General features: G+C 45.6%; 1 protein-coding gene across 5 annotated transcripts in view; it reads left to right on the top strand.

Annotated features, from left to right (window-relative positions):
- slc16a4 (solute carrier family 16 member 4) overlaps positions 1 to 19,253 on the top strand; it is a 133,076-nt gene that overhangs the window by 80,090 nt on the left and 33,733 nt on the right. For all 5 annotated transcript variants that reach the window (XR_013500902.1, XM_078241971.1, XM_078241969.1 and 2 more), the window contains 3 exons: positions 2,617 to 2,760; positions 5,735 to 5,896; positions 7,766 to 8,371. Coding sequence is in view for 4 of the 5 variants with exons in the window: in XM_078241971.1 (XP_078098097.1) it covers positions 2,617 to 2,760; positions 5,735 to 5,896; positions 7,766 to 8,371 (912 nt within the window). In the remaining variant the exon portion in view is untranslated. The remainder of the gene's footprint in view (positions 1 to 2,616; positions 2,761 to 5,734; positions 5,897 to 7,765; positions 8,372 to 19,253) is intronic.

Raw genomic sequence — 19,253 nt, 5'->3', positions numbered from 1 at the left:
GGAATTCTCACCGTGGAGGCCAAGTCACTGAATGTATTCAACAAAGAGATTATTTAGATTTTAATGGCATCAAGAGATATGGGAAGAAAGCAGAAATAAGGCATTGACTTAGAGGATCAGACATGATCATAATGAATGGCTGAGCCGGCTTGAAGGGCCGAATGGCCTATTACTCCTCCTAGATTCTATGTTTCTCCTGGTTATTGAGAATTACCTCACTTTATTTGCCCTCTGCAAGTGAATTACCTCTCACTTTTCTGGATCGAATTCTATTTGCCATTTCTCTGCCCATTGAACTAAACCATTGCTATCATTCTGCAGTCAACAGCTTTCTCCACTATCAACCACATGGCAAATTTTTGTGTCTTCTACAAATTTCCCAATCGTGCCTTCCACATTTAAGTCTATATCATTAATATATACAACAAACAGCATGGGTCCCAAAATTGACCATGTGGAAGACTGGAAACTATTTCCATTCACAAAAACGTCTCATTAATCTTTGTTTCCTGTCCCTGAACCAATTATTTTTATCCACTCAGGGAATGTGGGTGTTACTGGCTGATTCAGCATTCATTGTCCATCCCTAATTGCCCTTGATCTGAGAGGAACCAGATGGGGTTTTATGAGAATAGACAATGGTGTCATGGTCATCATTAGACTTTTAATTCCAGATTTTTATTGAATTCAAATTTCACTATCTGGCATGGTGGGAATTGAACCTGGGTCCTCAGAGCATTGCCCTGAGTCTATGGACATTAGTCAGATGACAATAGCACTGTGCCACCCCCACCTCTTTGGATTCAACTTGCCACCTTCCGCTCATCCATGGGATCTCACTTTTCTGACAAGTCTGCCATGCTTGTCAGATGCCTTACTGAAATCGATGTAGGCAACATCCACTGCACTACCCTCATCAATGCTTCTCATTACTTCCTCAAATTCTATTAAGTCAGTAAGACACAATCTTCTCCCAACAACACCATGCTGAATATCCCTGATCAATCTGTGCCTTTCTAACTGAGAGTTTAACCTTTCCAATAATTAACCCACCACTGAAATCAGACTGACCGGCCTATAGTTTTCTGGCCTATCGCTCGCACCCTTTTAAAATACAATATTCGCAGACCTCCAATCCTCTGGGACCTCGACTGTATCTACTGAGGATTGGAAAATGATCCTCAGAACATCCACTATTTTCCCTTCAACAGTCTGGGATACGTTCCACCTGGTCCTGGTGATTTATCCACCTTCCAGGATGCCAGTTCCTCCAGTACTTCCTCTCTTACTCTGCTTATTGTATGTAATATTTCATACTCCTCTTTAATTGGAATGTCTGAATCGTCACTCTCCTTCGTGAAGACAAAGTTCTCACTGAGAATCCTGCCCACATATTCACAAGTTATCATGTACATTTCTGATTGGCCCAACCTTTTCCTTGGGTATTCTCGTACTCTGAATGTGTTGGTAAAGCGAATTTGGCTTTTCCTTGATTTTACCTGCCAATGGTTTTTGTATCGTCACTTTGCTTTCCTAACTTTTTTTTACTTCACCCCTGAACTTTCTAATCTCCCATAGGCTTTCTACAGTATTTAGCTTTTTGTGATGGTCATATGCTTCATCAACTTCCCCCACTATTTTGCTTTACCTAGCTGTCTCCCAAATCCTATACCTCAGTCTAAAGCAGTAGTTAATAACCTGACCCTCTCAAATTCCTGAAAGCTTTTTAAAGAATTCATTAATGGGATGTGGGTATCGCTAGCTGGCTAATTGCCCATCCATAGTTTCCCTGCAGAAGATTGTGGTGAGCTTCTTCTTAAATCGCTGCAGTCCCTGAGGTACAGATAGACCTAGTTAGGGAGTTCCAGGATTTTGACCCAGCAACTGTGAAGGCGATATATTTCCAGGTCAGGATGGTGAGTGACTTGGAGGGGAACCTGCAGGTGGTGGTGTTCCTAGGTATTTACTGCTCTTGTCCTTCTAGATGGTAGTGGTCGTGTGTTTGACTAGTCTGTGAGACAGCTCTCCCAATTTTGGCACAAGTCCCCAGATGTCAGTAAGGAGGGGCTTTGCAGGATTGACAGGGCTGGGTTTGCCGTTGTCGTTTCCGGTGCCTGGGTCGATGCTGAGTGGTCCATCCAGTTTCATTCTTTTTGTTGTTTCTCGTACTGACTGAGAATAACTGAGTGGCTCGCTAGGTCATTTCAGAGAGCATGTAAGAGTCAGCCACATTGCTGTGGCTCTGGAGTCACATGTAGACCAGACTGGGTAAGGACAACAGATTTCCTTCCCTAAAGGATATTAGTGACATTTTTCTGACAATTGACAATAGTTTCATGGTCATCATTAGACTTTTAATTCCAGATGTTTTGTTGAGTTTAAATTTCACCATTTGCCATGGTGGGATTTGAACCCGAGTCCCCAGAGCTGGAGCTTCTGTTCTCCTCCAACTTTGCTTCCAACTTTGCCTGTCTAGTCTCTCCCTCCATTTATTGACAGCCTGCAAAATAGATTTTCAGTTCTATTGTAAACCAACTCTTCCAAGTGGAAAATAAAAGATTTATTTTTAAGACAAAAGAGAAATATTGAATGTTTAATCAAATTTCTCTCCTTCAGGTCCAATTGCTTCAGTTGCCTGTGGGAAGCTAGGAGATCGATGGACTTCAATTCTCGGGGCTGCCCTAGTGAGCGGTGGATTTCTTATTAGTATCCTGGCAACCAGTATCCTCTTCCTTTATGTATCTCTTGGTGCTATCGTTGGTAAGAAATGTTAGTTCTGCTTTTAAAGGTGTTCTATGTACAATGACCATACCCATCCTTTAGAATGACCACTCCATAAATCCAGGAGTGCTCCAGTTGTTGAAATTTGACACAATTGACGAGTAACCTCGACCTCACTCTGTGATGAAATTTACACTTGTACAAAAGAATGTTTTCATTTGCACCTCACCCTAATTGAATCACGGAGAAGAAACCTTTCTAGAAATCTTTGCGATAAACTGTAAACCACAACTTACTTTATATCAAAACAGAAAATGCTGGAAAAGTTCAACAGGTCTAGACAGCATCTGTGGACAGAAACGCAGCAGTTTAGAGTGCATATGACTCTTACAAGCTCTATATTTGCATTTGATTTGCACCTTTGAAGTAAAAATTATTCCAAGGCACCTGACAGGAGGGTTATAAAGTGAAATTTGGCACAAATCCATGCAAAACAATCTTACCGTAGTTAGTCAAAAGTTTGGTCAAAGGAATAGGTATAAGAGGTGTTTTAAAGGAGGAAAGAGAGGGGTGGAGAGCTTTAGGGAGGGAATTCCAGAGCTTGGAGTCCAGGCAGCTGAAGGCAAGGCTGTCAATAGTGGAGCAAGTAAAATGCACAACAGCCCAGACTTGGAGAGTACAGAGGGTAATGGGCTAGAGGAGTTCAGAAGTAGGTAGGAGCAAGGCTATGGAGATTAACTTCAATCTGATAAGATAGAGACTGTCCTTGGTGAATTCAGCACATTTATTAAAGAGTAACAACAGAAGACTAGTGGGAGCTGTCAAAAATAATTTAATGTAATACAAAGCCAGTTTATACCCCAGAAGGTGCAAGAGCTCCACTTACCAATACAACAGCTCTGAATGACTAAAGCATTAAGCTAAATAGGAAAACAGGCAAAACTGCAAAAACCGCACTGATCCTGGCAACAGAGAAAGGTACAAAGAACAAGTGAAGGTGACAAAACAGATAAAAGAGGAAGAATAAAATTGTATTCGATGTTCAGGAGTGATTCAGCCTCTAGAAAATTGAAAATGGGGACACTTTAAATGAAAATAAGGAAATGTTGAATTATTCAACTCCCAGAGAGAAGGAATAGCATTAGATAGAATCCACCAAAACTAACCAACTAGAAATACAATAATGAAGAAAATGATGACACGAAGGAGTGAACAAAAACAGGAATTTATCGACCAGTCAGCCTGACATTGAAATCACTAGACTCTGTAATTAAGCATAAAGTGACTCAACAACTTGGGTGCAATTTTTTTCTCGTCTCATCCGCGATGAGAATCGTAGCGGGTGGGACAGGACTGTGCAAAGTTCTGTTGACATCGGGCGGGATTTTCCGGTCTTGGGGCAACGTAGCTGGAAAATCCCGCTGATCAAAGAGCCAGGATGGATTTTTAAGAATGACAAGTCTAATTTAGTTTGTAAAATGTTGATCACAGTATTGGGTGCAGGATGTCGACTGGATACTCATAGGGACTTTGAGAGACATTTGATAAAGTTTCTCATAAGGCACTGTTAGCTCAAGTTGAAGCTTGTTGAACTAAAGGCAAGTTATTGACCTGGTCCAGAAATTGAGTGGCAGGAAACATAGTGCAGAAGGAGGCCATTCGGCCCATTGAGCCTACACTGACAACAATCCCACCCAGGCCCTAATTCCATAACCCCATGTATTTACCCCACAAATCCCCCTGACAATCCACCTAACAGGAACCAGAAAGTAGGGACAATGGGTTTTGATGACAAACTATGAAGATTAGTGTCCACAGGGATCTGAGTTAGTGCTTCAAATCTTCACTGCATTTATTAATATCTGTGATCATCAAACCGGTTGAAGGCGAATGGGTGCAAAATATCCTAGCCTTTGTTTTGGGTTTTGCAAGTGTGGGCCATTTGTCTGTATCCTGCCTGTTACAAATAGCCCACGGAAAATGTCATTTGATTTGATCAACCGATTACTGGGATGTTTGGACTATGGTATTTGGTATTATGCCGAATATCCCCGAGTATGCTAATAGCTACACTAACATCCAATTTAAGATAATCATTCCAGCTCATAAGATGATGTATTTACACTTATTACAAGCAACTTACATTCCACAGGGACCTGGTCTCTGAAAACAAAAGGAATATTTGAATTACATGGAAGTTTGGAGAGCCTATAGTTCCCTGTTGCTTTCTCCAAGTTAACATCTTGACCAATCAGAGTCAAATTGTAAACCAATTGACATCCTCTTCTCCTGAGGTATAAGTCATTGAGAATATTTAAAATTTGCCATTCTTGTATTTGTCCTGATGAGTGGATGACAAAAGGTTTTGGCAACATTACTTTTCAGTAATTTCACTGATATATTCACCACCGCCTTGTGAAGGGCAGTTAGACATGGGCAATAAATACTAATCTCCACATTCCAGAAATGTAGTCCAAAAGAAATGTTAGAACTTCAAAATATTAGCATTAGTATCCTTAAAATTAAACAAATTGTTTAACTTTTTTGCTATGTGCAAGTGGTTTAAAGATTAAAGACTGAATCAGCAGAGCTGGGGAAAGATTCTGATGGAAGAGGGAATATTTACAGAAACAATTCCTCAACATTTTATTCATTGTGATGATTGGACTTTCCGGTTTGAATACAGAAGTTCAATGATTGAGGAATAATTCTTCCTGACTTCCAAAACCCGCACAGCCGTGTGTTTGAGTAGATATGTTGGGATTCCTGTACATAAGAGGCTTACACATGCCTAATAAATTTGCTGGTTTGACTCATTACTAGGCAGAGATAACCTTGTGGGTTGAGCAGGCCAGGAGAGCAAGATTCAACCATAGCCACTCTTGCTCAATTCCCTGAGGCCTGTTTCAGAGCGGTTAGTGAATATCGAACACAAACTTTTCACACGCTCTCTGACTGAAGACTCGGAAAACACAAGTTGACACAAATACTGAGCCGTGAATATTTGTTACAGGAATTGGCTTTGCTTTCCTCTATCAAGCAGCGACTGTGATGCACGCAAAGTACTTCAAAAAAAGACTAGCGACTGCCTACGCCATCGCACGGTCAGGAATGGGCCTGACCTTTGCCCTCGCTCCTTTCACACAGTTACTGTTGGTAGAATATGACTGGCAAGGTGAGCAATGTTTATTTTAATTTTATTCATAGCTAAAAATTAAATTATATCACACATTTTAAAATGAGGCCTTTAGCAAATAAAACTAGTGGGTAAATTGGGGAGAGAAATGTCACTAATGGTGATTTCTGGCCTTTCCCTGGTGCTTGTGCTAAGATTATGGCAGCAGCTCAGAAACTGGCAGAAATCTGACTCACTATTGTACATGGCTGAGTTATGTGAATTTTATTGACAGTTGTGTTTGGAAGAGAAGACGTGGCTCCTTCACAGAAGATTTGGGTAACAACATTTTGGGAGTATCCAATTGCACACGTTTGCTGTTGAATCGATCACTCTATTGGCCTTTCAACAGTGTAGCCTGAGAAAGTCTTTCTGTAGAGCTATAAGCATCACAACAACCAAAACCAGGCACAATTTCCAGCTGCCATAGGCTACTCAACATGAACGAACTTGCTTCCTTTCCAATAGTTCAACTCATTAACAAGTATTTTGTTTTCTGTAGATGCAAGAGATCTGAGATGAAAACAGTAAGTTTTGTCAACATTTGTGGAGTGAGAAACAGAATCAATGTTTTGTGTCCACAGTAACCTTTCTTTCCAAAGAAACATTAACTGTGTTTCTCTTTCCACAGATGCTGCCAGACCTGCTGAGCATTTTCAGCACTTTATTCTTCTGCCTTTTCCCCATAACCTCTGATCCCCTTATTAATCAAGAACCTATCTATCTCTATCTTAAAGACACTCAATGACCTGTCCTCCACAGCCTTCTGCGGCAAAGAGTTCCACAGATTTACCACTCTCTGGCTGAAGAAATTCCTCCTCATCTCTGTTTTAAAGGTTGTGCCCTCTGGTTTGTTTTTCCGACGAGTGGAAACATCCTCGCCACGTCCACTCTATCCAGGCCTCGTGGTATCCTGTAAGTTTCAATAAGATCCCCCCCTCATCCTTCTAAACTCCAACGAGTACAGACCCAAGTCCTCAACCGTTCCTCATGCAACAAACTCTTCATTCCAGGGATCATTCTTATGAACCTCCTCTGGACCCTTCCAGGGCCAGCACAGCCTTCCTTAGATATGGGGCCCAAAACTGCTCACAATGGATAGAGGTTAGAGTCATAGAGGTTTACAGCATGGAAACAGGCTCTTTGGCCCAACTTGTCCATGCCACCCTTTTTTTTTAAACCCCAATTCCGCCCTCCATTCCTAAATCTGTGAATTTCTGTTTCCGTAACGTTGTCTGACTCTTCCCTGATCACCAGCTGTTCTTAACCTCATTCACACCTTTATTACCTCAAACGTGACTATTCCAATGCACACCCAGCCATCGTCCCTTGGGTTGTCCAATATTTTGCTGCTCCTGTTCTAGCTCTAACCAAGTCCCGTTCACCCATCACCCCTTGATGTGCTGACTTACATTGTGTCCTAGTTAAACAACGCATTGATTTTAAATTTCTTATCCTCGTTTCAAATCTCTCTATGGCCATCCCTATCTCAGTAACATCCAGCCCCACAAACCTTGACAACCGTCATCTCGTTCTGGTCTCTTGAGCATTCCGAATTTTAATCTCACCACCATCAGACTCTGTGCCTGGGCCATAAACTCAGAATTTTCTCCCTGACCCCTCAACCTCTCTCTTCCTCTGTAAGTTTCCTCTTTGACCACCTTTGGTCAGTAGGTGGTGTGGAATTTAGTTTGGTGATGTGAAGCTTTGGAGTGTTTTTCTATGTTAAAGGCACAATATATATTCAAGCTGTTTTTGTTGGTATTTATTAAATATAATGTATGGGCCTGGTGTAAAGGTTAACAGATCAAAAACCCGAGTGTAATAAGATTGAATAGTTCAGTAACGCGTGTTTTTTAATCTTTCCAGGTGCGTTGCTGATCTTGGGGGGTATAATGTTGAACCTTATTGCTACCAGCATGCTGCTGAGGCCAATTTATCTGCATGAACACCAGTCCACGTACTCACAGCCACCCTGTAACAAGCTGAAAGCCCCACATGGCAATCCATTCCAGAATGGGACAGCAAAACCAGGATTAATGGAAAACCACTCGGAAGGCTGTTTAATCACAGCCAATCCCATCGTGAGCCACGCAGCCATTGGTCACCTGGATGTTTCCACAAATCCGGACAGTTGCATCCTGAGAGATGAGAATGTGACCATTAGCCCCTCCTGGGTGGAGACTGAATCCAGCATCACACACGAGAGCAAAGCATTTCTAGACAAAGTAACTTCCAGAACAGCGCACAAAGAGACTTTTGGGCTCTGCAGCAGGAGCAAAGAAACGCAGAGTCCTCCTTCTAAAGAGAAGCTTCTCGACTTCTCACTGTTACAAGATCCTTTCTTTTGTATTTACACTTCCTCAGTGGTGTTCAGCCAGTTAGCATACTTCATTCCCTACTTCCATCTGTCAGCCAGGGCCAGGACATTGAATATTGATGCCATGGATGCATCCTTCATCATTTCTGTTGCAGGTGAGCACGGCCTAAAAGATATTTCCTCAATGTTTATCCTCTGTTTTAGATTTCCTTTCCTAAGAGAACTTCTCTTTGTTGTTTAGTTCAGAACCTGAATATTGTTGAGAAAAGAAACCTGTCAAAGCTTTTCGTCTTGTACTCATCAGAACACTTCACAAGCACACCAGTGTAAAACAGAAACTGTTTTTGGGTAAATTGCCGCTGTTTTCTCAGAATCAATTCAGTCATCTCTCAATTACAATACAGAGCAGAATCTACATTGCAGGAAATTTCATGGATGATTGAGAACAACGTCATGCTATACGGGATCTGTTCTTGCTTCATGTTATGAGTTTTTTCTCGGGGAGTTAGAAATAGACCATCCACGCCCCATTGCCATTGCCAGTGAGAACGGCGAATTTGGCGCTCAGCCAAATCTCCATTCACTGCAGCGGGACTGGAGAATCCCAGCCGCTGGCGAGATTGGAGAATCTGGCTGAAAGTCTCACCTGAGTGAGAGAATGGTCCAGTCAGCCAGTGTCACCATCTCTGCTCACATTCCCAGCCGCAAGTCTGTGAGGACAGGGCGGAGTGTGAGTAAAGAGGATGGGTAATCCTGAATGGGCTTTAACATCTGCAAACTGTAACCTGGGACAGGAAATAAATTCCTGGCGTAATCCAGTCTCAACTCATTTTAGAATGGTATAGCACAGGAAAAGGCCCTTCGGCCCATGGTGAGTACAGCACAGATCACTTTCATAGGCATTGTAATGACATCACAGAGTTCCTCACCAATGTCTATCTTGGGTCCATAGGACTCTAAAATCGGCCCCGCAGGTGGAGGAAGTGGTTAAGAAGGCGTATGGTGTGCTGGCCTTTAGCAATTGAGGGATTGAGTTTAGGAGTCCGGGGATAATGATGCAGCTATATAAGACCCTCGTCGGACCCCACTTGGAGTACTGTGCTCAATTCTGGTCGCCTCATTACAGGAAGGATGTGGAAAAGATTGAAAGGGTGCAGAGGCGATTTTCAAGGATGTTGCCTGGGTTGAGTGGCATGCCTTATGAGAATAGGCTGAGGGAGCTCGGTCTTTTCTCCTTGGAGAGACGTAGGATGAGAGGAGACCTAATAGAGGTATATAAGATGTTGAGAGGCATAGATCGGGTGGACTCTCAGAAGCTTTTTCCCAGGGTGGAAGTGGCTGCTACGAGAGGACACAGGTTTAAGGTGCTGGGGGGTAGGTACAGGGGAAATGTTAGGGGGGGAAGTATTTCACACGGAGGGTGGTGGGTGAGTGGAATCGGCTGCCGTCAGTGGTGGTGGAGGCAAACTCAATAGGGACTTTTAAGAGACTCCTGGATGAGTACATGGGACTTAATAGGATGGAGGGTTATAGGTAGGCCTGGAAGGTAGGGATATGTTTGGTACAACTTGTGGGGCCGAAGGGTCTGTTTTGTGCTATAGTTTTTCTATGTTTCTAAGTTTCTTAATCCAGGCAATATTTAATCACTTAAACATTTACAGGGAATGAAGATTCTGCTATGAATTGAGGAAATGTTTTTCCTGTTTAATAAGGTATAATGCCTCCACTTGCCAATGCATTGCTGTAGCAATGGCTAGCGTGGCTTGTGCTAGATGTATTAGAGCCATAGGGTGGATGTGCGGTGGGCAGAATTCACAGCATGTTTCCCATTGGTCGGAATGGCAGGAAATCGATGCCGAATTCTGTGCTGAGAAGCTAATTAATTATGTAAGAGTGAGAGGGGATCTTATAGAAACTAGTAAACTTCTAACAGGGTTAGAGACTGGGAACATTCTTTCTGAATCTACCCTATGGTGAGGGAGTCCAGAACTAGGGGTCATAGTTTGAGGATAAGGGGTAAATCCTTTAGAACTGAGGTGAGGAGACATTTCTTCACCCAGAGGCTGGTGAATGCGTGGAATTCACTCCCACAGAAAGTAGTTGAGGCCAAAACGTTGTCTGATTTTAAGAAGAAATTAGATATAGCTCTTGGGGTTAAAGGGATCGAGGGATATGGGGGGAAGGAGGGGAATCAGGATGTTGAATTCAATGATCAGCCATGATCAAAACGAATGGCGGAGCAGGCTCGAAGGGCCGAATGGCCTCCTCCTGCTTCTAGTTCCTATGTTTCTGTTACTAACTGAAGGCATCGTGAATCTCTACGTTTGAATCCTCTGATTTATTGTTTATCCATCCTCCTATTCAGTCTCTCCCTGTGAGATTCACATTCGCCTGATGCCTACCTCACTGAAGATAGTTTCTCCAACTTGTGGAGTGTCAGGGAGATGTTAAACGCTTTATTGGAAGTGTGTGATTATTCTGCTTGTTTCCCTACTCCCTCACTGCACAATATTGTGTGAGGACAGCTCAAACACTCTGAGGGATTAGAGACAATGGTAGTGCCAAAGGACAAAACCGGGACAGGAGATGGAATCTCCAACCTCAGCTCACTGGCTGTGATAGTTTCTCATTAATGTGGTAATGACTGCGTCAAGTAAGTTTGAGTTGAGTTTCACTTCCCAGGGTGAGCGCTTACACCGCTGACCTTCTTGGTGATCATGGTTTGGTCAGTCAGGAGGCTGGAAGGTGCAAATCTAATTGCTGAACTTGCTCTCAGTGTGATTGGTTAGATATCCTTTCAGGACCGGGAGAAATCCCACCTTGCCTTCACTTTCCTCCTGGAATCTGGTTGCAATTAAAATGGCGCATCCACATCTCCCACATTGAGCTTCCTCGATGGCATCGCCCTGCAGAAGCTCACCCTCTTGAGGTTCATTGGCCTCCTGCTCATTCTCCTCCATTTCATCCTCTGACAAGGGATAACCCTTTGCAATGCCAGGTTGTGAACGCTGGAATGCACACCCTAGCAGGATTGTATTGCAGTGCACCACCTGAGTGATTCAAACATCATTGCCTGCAGAAGGCAGAGAGTGGCTTTGCCTGCAGAAGGCAGAGAGTGGCTGTGGAGGGGTCTTTCTCTGCATGGAGGTCAGTGACCAGTGGAGTGCCCCAGGGATCTGTTCTGGGACCCTTGCTGTTTGTCATTTTCATAAATGACCTGGATGAGGAAGTGGAGGGATGGGTTGGTAAGTTTGCTGACGACACCAAGGTAGGTGGTGTTGTGGATAGTTTGGAGGGATGTCAGAAGTTGCAGCGAGACATAGATAGAATGCAAGACTGGGCGGAGAAGTGGCAGATGGACTTCAACCCGGATAAGTGTGTAGTGATCCATTTTGGCAGATCCAATGGGATGAAGCAGCAGTATAATATGAAGGGTACCATTCTTAGCAGTGTAGAGGATCAGAAGGACCTTGGGGTCCGGGTCCACAGGACTCTTAAATCGGCCTCGCAGGTGGAGGATGCGGTCAAGAAGGCGTACGGCGTACTGGCCTTCATTAATCGAGGGATTGAGTTTAGGAGTCGGGAGATAATGCTGCAGCTTTATAGGACCCTGGTTAGACCCCACTTGGAGTACTGCGCGCAGTTCTGGTCACCTCATTACAGGAAAGATGTTGAAGCCATTGAAAGGGTGCAGAGGAGATTTACAAGGATGTTGCCTGGATTGGGGGGCATGCCTTATGAGGATAGGTTGAGGGAGCTTGGTCTCTTCTCCCTGGAGAGACGAAGGATGAGAGGTGACCTGATAGAGGTTTACAAGATGTTGAGAGGTCTGGATAGGGTAGACTCTCAGAGGCTATTTCCAAGGGCTAAAATGGTTGCTACGAGAGGACACAGGTTTAAGGTGCTGGGGGGTAGGTACAGAGGAGATGTCAGGGGTAAGTTTTTCACTCAGAGGGTGGTGGGTGAGTGGAATCGGCTGACGTCGGTGGTGGTGGAGGCAAACTCGTTGGGGTCTTTTAAGAGACTTCTGGATGAGTACATGGGATTTAATGGGATTGAGGGCTATAGATAGGCCTAGAGGTAGGGATATGATCAGCGCAACTTGTGGGCCGAAGGGCCTGTTTGTGCTGTGGCTTTCTATGTTCTATGTTCTATTAATGCACCTTCAGAATGCCAAAGGGCTGTTTGATTAGGGACCATGTGGAGCTATGAGCTGCCTCTCTTCCAAAGCATTCTGAGGCACGGGTATTATTTCAGTGAGAGCTTCTTGTCCCCAAGCAGCCGGCCCTGTAGAGGCTCCATCTCTTTCAATATTTCCTGGCACCTGGAATGAATCAGGATGTAGGAATTGTGGCATCCCGCAGGGTACCTGACACAAACTGGTCACACACCAGTTGAACATTGATGGAATGAGAGTCTTTTTTGGGACTGCTGCGAGAGACTTTAAAACCACCTGGGTACAGTCGATTGCACCTTGCACTCTTGGGAATCCTGAGATAGCTACAAAGCCATTGAATCTTGCAGCCTGGTTATCTTCAAGATCAAGTCTCAGCTAGTGATGTGTCTTACTGTAGGGGGCATCGGTGACTTCCTTGATGTGTCAATGTGTTGCAGAATGTGAGATGACACATTGGTTCCCAATGGATCCCTGAAATGACCCACAGACAAAACAGTTGAGTGCGATGATCATCTTCACTGCCAGGGGATTGTCTCTCACTCCATGAAGCATTAAGTCTTCCCAAAGAATGAGGCTCGGGACAAGTGCAGGTGGACACCGCATTGTCCTGCACTCTTCTGTAAATAGAATGGTCTTCGTTGATATACCCTTGGTCTAGTGAGTTGGCTGGGTCTATTCTCCTGAACCTCATCTTCTTGCTGTGGCTTCCCTGGGCCTCAGGCAAGGCCGCTTCCTAAAGCTGTGCTCAGTGTTACTTGTCCCTTCTTGTCCTCCTCCATTCGATCGGAACCCTCAAAAAAAGCAGCATTGAAACTTGGATCCATTATTGTTTCATCCTTCTGTCTGGAATGACAGATTGAATGGATAATAGGTTAACACAATCTTGAAACAATATCAACTGTAATGTTTCACAGTGACTTCTGCCCCATCAGCCTTGTTGCTGATGCAGTCTTGTGTCTGAGGCACTAAAGAACACATCAGGTGACCAAGGTCCAGAAACTCAACTGGACTCGTCACATAAACACAGTGGCCACAAGAGCAGGTCAGAGGCTAGGAATACTGCAGTGAGTAACTCACCTCCTGACTCCCCAAAGCCTATCCACCATCTACAAGGCACAAGTCAGGAGTGTGATGGAATACTCCCCACTTGCCTGGATGGGTGCGGCTCCAACAACACTCAAGATGCTTGACACCATCCAGGACAAAGCAGCCCACTGGATTGGCACCACATCCACAAACATTTTTGGAATAACATTCCTGAAATTGTGAATGAAGAGATGAAAGGAAGGAACTTAAAACAATTGCAATCATCAAGAAAAGGATACTGAGAAAATTGTCAGAACTAATAGCTGATAAGTCCACGGGTCCTTCATCTTAAAATAAGTGGCTGCTGGGATAGGAGATAAATTGGTTTTCATTTTCAAAAGTTCCCTAGATTCTGTGACGGTCTCATCAGATTGGACAATAGCGAATCTGACTCTTCTATTCAGAAAAGGAGGGAGACAAAAAGCTGGAAGCTACAGGCCAGTTAACCTAACATCTGTCAGAGGGATATTGTTGGAATCTATTATTAGGAAGGTTATCGCAGGGCACTTGTACCTCAATGCAATCAGGCAGAATCAACATGGTTTTGTGCAAGGGAAATTGTTGTTCTAATTTATTGGAGTTCTTTGAAAAAGTAATTAGCCACATGGATAAAGGGGAACCTGTGGATGTGCTGTATTCGGATTTCCAGAAGGCATTTCGCAAGATGCCACATCAAAGGTTATTATGCAAATGAGTTAATGGTGTAGGGGGTAATATATTAGCATGGACAGAGGATTGGTTAGCTAACAAGAAGCAGAGAGTAGTGCCATAGAGATCAGTACTGTGGACTCCACTATTTACAATCTATATGTTGTATATTTACAATCACATATATTTACAGTCTTATGTTACAATATACATCTATATTCTACAATCTGGGGCAGTACGGTGGCACAATGGTTCGCACTGCTGCCTCACAACGTCAGAGACGCGGGTTCAATTCTGGTTGTGGGTCACTGTCTGTGTGGAGTCTGCACATTCTCCTCGTGTCTGCGTGGGTTTCCTCCGGGTGCTCCGGTTTCCTCCCACAGCCCAAAGACGTGTGGGTTAGGTGCATTGGCCATGCTAAATTGCTCCTTAGTGTCCCAGGACATGTAGGTTAGGGGAATTAGCCTGGGGATAGGCTAATCCCCTTGTAGGGGATAGGGCCAAGGGACCTGAGTGGGATGCTCTTTTGGAGAGTTGGTGCAGACTCGATGGGTCGAATGGCCTTTACTGCACTGTAGGGATTCTATGATTCGCTATCAGTGATTTGGATGAAGGAGTCTGCAAAGACCTGAGAAATTTAAATTCCATTGATAAATCTAGAATATAAAGCTAGCGTCCCTATCTACATGTAGGGGTGGCACGGTAGCACAGTGGTTAGCACTGCTGCTTCACAGCTCCAGGGACCTGGGTTCGAATCCTGGCTCGGGTCAGTGTGGAGTTTGCACATTCTCCCTGTGTCTGCGTGGGTTTCCTCCAAGTGCTCCGGTTTCCTCCCGCAGTCCAAAGATGTACGGGCTAGGTTGATTGGCCATTCTAAGTTGTCCCTTAGTGTCCCGGGATGCATAGGTTAGAGGGATTAGTGGGTAAATATGTAGGGACATGGGGATAGGGCCTGGGTGGGATTGTGGTTGGTGCAGACTCGATGGGCCGAATGGCCTCTTTCTGCACTGTAGGATTCTATGATGTGAGTCTGGAACCACAGCTATGAGGTTGACTCTTTGCCAGTGATGTTCGGATCCCATGAAATAATACATTTTTAAAAAAGGAAATCAATAGTTGTAGCCATTTCGAATCCAATTCAAACCTCATTTTCAAACGGGTTCCTCAGTGTCTGGGCGTGTGGGAATGAACTGCCTTTGGACACCCTGAGAGTGAGAGGCCACAGGTAACCTGTGACACGCTCTCTTAATGCTGTGGTCAGATACAAGGCTGACCAGACCCAGCCTGTGCTGCAACTGATCTGAGAATGTTTGACTTGCAGGTTGAGTCCGTAATTAAGAAAGCAAATGTAATGTTGTCATTTATCTCAAGAGGCTTGGAATACAAAAGCAGGGATGTACTTCTGAGGCTTTATAAAGCACTGGTTAGGCCCCATTTGGAGTACTGTGAGCAATTTTGGGCCCCACACCTCAGGAAGGACATACTGGCACTGGAGCGGGTCCAGCGGAGATTCACACGGATGATCCCAGGAATGGTAGGCCTGACATACGATGAACGTCTGAGGATCGTGGGATTATATTCATTGGAGTTTAGGAGGTTGAGGGGAGATCTGATAGAAACTTACAAGATAATGAACGGCTTAGATAGGATGGACGTAGGGAAGTTGTTTCCATTAACAGGGGAGACTAGGACGCGGGGGCACAGCCTTAGAATAAAAGGGAGTCACTTTAGAACAGAGATGAGGAGAAATTTCTTCAGCCAGAGAGTGGTGGGTCTGTGGAATTCATTGCCACAGAGGGCTGTGGAGGCCGAGACGTTGAGCGTCTTCAAGACAGAAATTGATAAATTCTTGATTTCTCGAGGAATTAAGGGCTATGGGGAGAGAGCGGGTAAATGGAGTTGAAATCAACCATGATTGAATGGTGGAGTGGACTCGATGGGCCGAATGGCCTTACTTCCGCTCCTATGTCTTATGGTCTTATGGTCTTATGATGGCCGCAGTAGATCAAGGCCAGGCTAAGAATGGACATCAAGCATTCAGGATCCTTGGCTTCTGAACAATAGCCCCCTCCCTGCCTGCAATCCATTAAGACACATGAAAACCATGTCAATATTTATATTGCAATCATCTGTCCACTCCCACTCAGCCTTACTGATGTGATTTTCAAATGTTGGAATGTTTTAACCTAACTATCTGCTGTTTTTCTGGATTAGAGAGTTTTACTGCGAGCCATATATTTGCACTGTCCTCCCTGCAATAACTCAGCCCTGTGCTGGGCACCTGGATTACAGCCAGGGCTTGAGCCTCGGAGTTTAACATCATTAAGTAGACAAGCAGACTGGTATCCTGGGCAGGCTGGTGACAGGATGTGGGCTTGGTGTGAGTTGCATTACGAATGCTTCTCCTCTTATCCTGTTGGTGTTGTACGTGCCCGGAATTGTAATGGTCGCTCTGCACTAACTACCCGTCCACCCGCTTGAGAAGAATGGCAATCACATGGCAACACCGCACTGGCCAGGGTTTCAGCACAGGCTGTGGCTGAGTGATTGAGCTGCCACAGGGGTTAGAGTTAAGCTGGATCATTCCATGTTATACTCTGACGCAAAATACCAGCCCAGGGAACTGGCCCAATCCGGCCTTCACAATAACACTTCTGTTCTTCAGTCTGAATTTCCCCCGATGTGAAATCTGTCTGGTCTCGAATGCTGCTTGTTCAAAATCTGTTCTTTGTAAAAAGAAGCCATTCATTTTTCTGGCCTGAGTTCTGCGTCGCACACAGTTGCCTAGCAAACTGACAGCTTCTCCAGCTGATTTTGTTTAACTTCTCTCTCCCTCTCAGTCACTTTCTTACTCCAGGATTCTCATTGGAGCAAATTCAATTTAGAAAATTCTGCAATTCCCCCAAAAATCTTCAACTTTCATTTTTCTCACATCACGATCTGAAACTGTATCTCCCAGGACACTTTACTGAGACAGAGGTCAGGCAGGGCCATGCTGGGACTGAGAGGCCATGCAGGAACTGAGAGAGGCCAGGCAGGGCCGTATTGAGACTGACCCAGGCCCCAGGCTGGGAGGGACCCCGGGCACCCCCCGCCCCCCGCCCCCCCCCAAGGCTGGGAGGGACCCCGGGGTGGGGAGCCCCAGGCTGGGAGGGACCCCATGGGGCCCCCCCAAGGCTGGGAGGGACCCCCCCCCTCCCCAAGGCTGGGAGGGACCCTGGTTCCCCCCACCCCCACCCCCAGGCTGGGAGGGACCCCGGGGCCCAGGCTACTTTATATTTTGATAACGATAACAATTGTGCTGGATCTGGTTTTAGAATCCCAGTCTCAGAGCATCAGAACCTTAGTTAGAGTAAAAGTTTTTAAAGTTTATTTATTAGTCACAAGTAGGCTTACATCAACACTGCAATGAAGTTACTGTGAAAATCCCCTAGTCGCCACACTCCGGCACCTGTTCGGGTACACTGAGGGCGAATTTAGCACGGCCCAATGCACCTAACCAGCACGTCTTTTAGACTGTGGGAGGAAACCGGAGCACCCGGAGGAAACCCACGCAGACACTGGGAGAACGTGCAGACTCCGCACAGACAGTGACCCAAGCCGGGAATTGAACCCGGGTCCCTGGCTCTGTGAGGCAGCAGTGCTAACCACTGTGCCACCCCGGGTCCCTGGTGCTGTGAGGCAGCGGTGCTAACCACTGCGCCACCGTGCCCCCGGGAATTGAACCCGGGTCCCTGGTGCTGTGAGGCAGCGGTGCTAACCACTGCGCCACCGTGCCCCCGGGAATTGAACCCGGGTCCCTGGTGCTGTGAGGCAGCAGCGCTAACCACTGCGCCACCGTGCCCCCGGGAATTGAACCCGGTTCCCTGGCTCTGTGAGGCAGCAGTGCTAACCACTGTGCCACCCCGGGTCCCTGGCTCTGTGAGGCAGCAGTGCTAACCACTGTGCCACCGTGCCGCCCCGGGTCCCTGGCTCTGTGAGGCAGCAGTGCTAACCACTGTGCCACCCCGGGTCCCTGGCGCTGTGAGGCAGCAGTGCTAACCCACTGTGTCACCGTGCTGCCCCGGGTCCCTGGCGCTGTGGGGCAGCAGTGCTAACCACTGTGCCACCCCGGGTCCCTGGCGCTGTGAGGCAGCGGTGCTAACCCACTGTGCCACCCCGGGTCCCTGGCGCTGTGAGGCAGCAGTGCTAACCCACTGTGCCGCCCCGGGTCCCTGGCTCTGTGGGGCAGCAGTGCTAACCCACTGTGCCGCCCCGGGTCCCTGGCTCTGTGGGGCAGCAGTGCTAACCCACTGTGCCACCCCGGGTCCCTGGTGCTGTGAGGCAGCAGTGCTAACCCACTGTGTCACCCCCTTAGATACTATGGGCTGCACCATTATTCATTGGGGATGGATTACGCTGACAGTGCTGCTTTTACTGATCCCCCACCCCCGTCCCTCCCCGCTGGGGAACATGTGCAAAGATTTTGCTGGCAGGAAAGTAACATTGTGACCGTACATTACAACTTGTAACCAACCTTGTGTGTGGCCATGTCAATTTTGTGAATGTTGTTAAGAACACAGGTGACGGTAAACACTGGATTATTGCAAATCCCAGGCGGAAAACTTGAAACAACTGCCCTCGACTGTACTTTGCAATTTGATATAATGTGGGGAAAGGTTTGAAACCCAGAGAATGATGCCCCAGACATTTTGTGTTTAAAAAATTGAGCAATAAAATAAACAACAATATGATAAACTATTCGTACCCTTAACAAAGACAATGGGTTACACATAGTATCACTAACTTTACCCTATTCCAAATCCCTTACCTTCACTATCTGCTGATCTCATTCTTCCCCAAATGTTCCACAACATCTGAAAGACTTTTAAAAACCATTAAAAAATTGAGTAACAGTTACCATACCAGGTAGTTACATCGCTCTGGGAGTTGGTTTCTGAAGACAGGCTTTCGATACGACAGCTAATCCTGCAGTGACTGAAGTCTGAAGAAATCACTCCTGCATAAATTTAGACCATAAGACATAGGAGCAGAATTAGGCCACTCGACCCATTGAGTCTGCTCCGCCATTCAATCATGGCTGATATTTTTCTCATCCCCATTCTCCTGCCTTTTCCCCATAACGC

The sequence above is a fragment of the Mustelus asterias genome, chromosome 25, assembly GCF_964213995.1.
Source record: "Mustelus asterias chromosome 25, sMusAst1.hap1.1, whole genome shotgun sequence".
NCBI classification, from domain to species: domain Eukaryota; kingdom Metazoa; phylum Chordata; class Chondrichthyes; order Carcharhiniformes; family Triakidae; genus Mustelus; species Mustelus asterias.
This window is presented reverse-complemented; position numbering and strand designations above follow the sequence as displayed.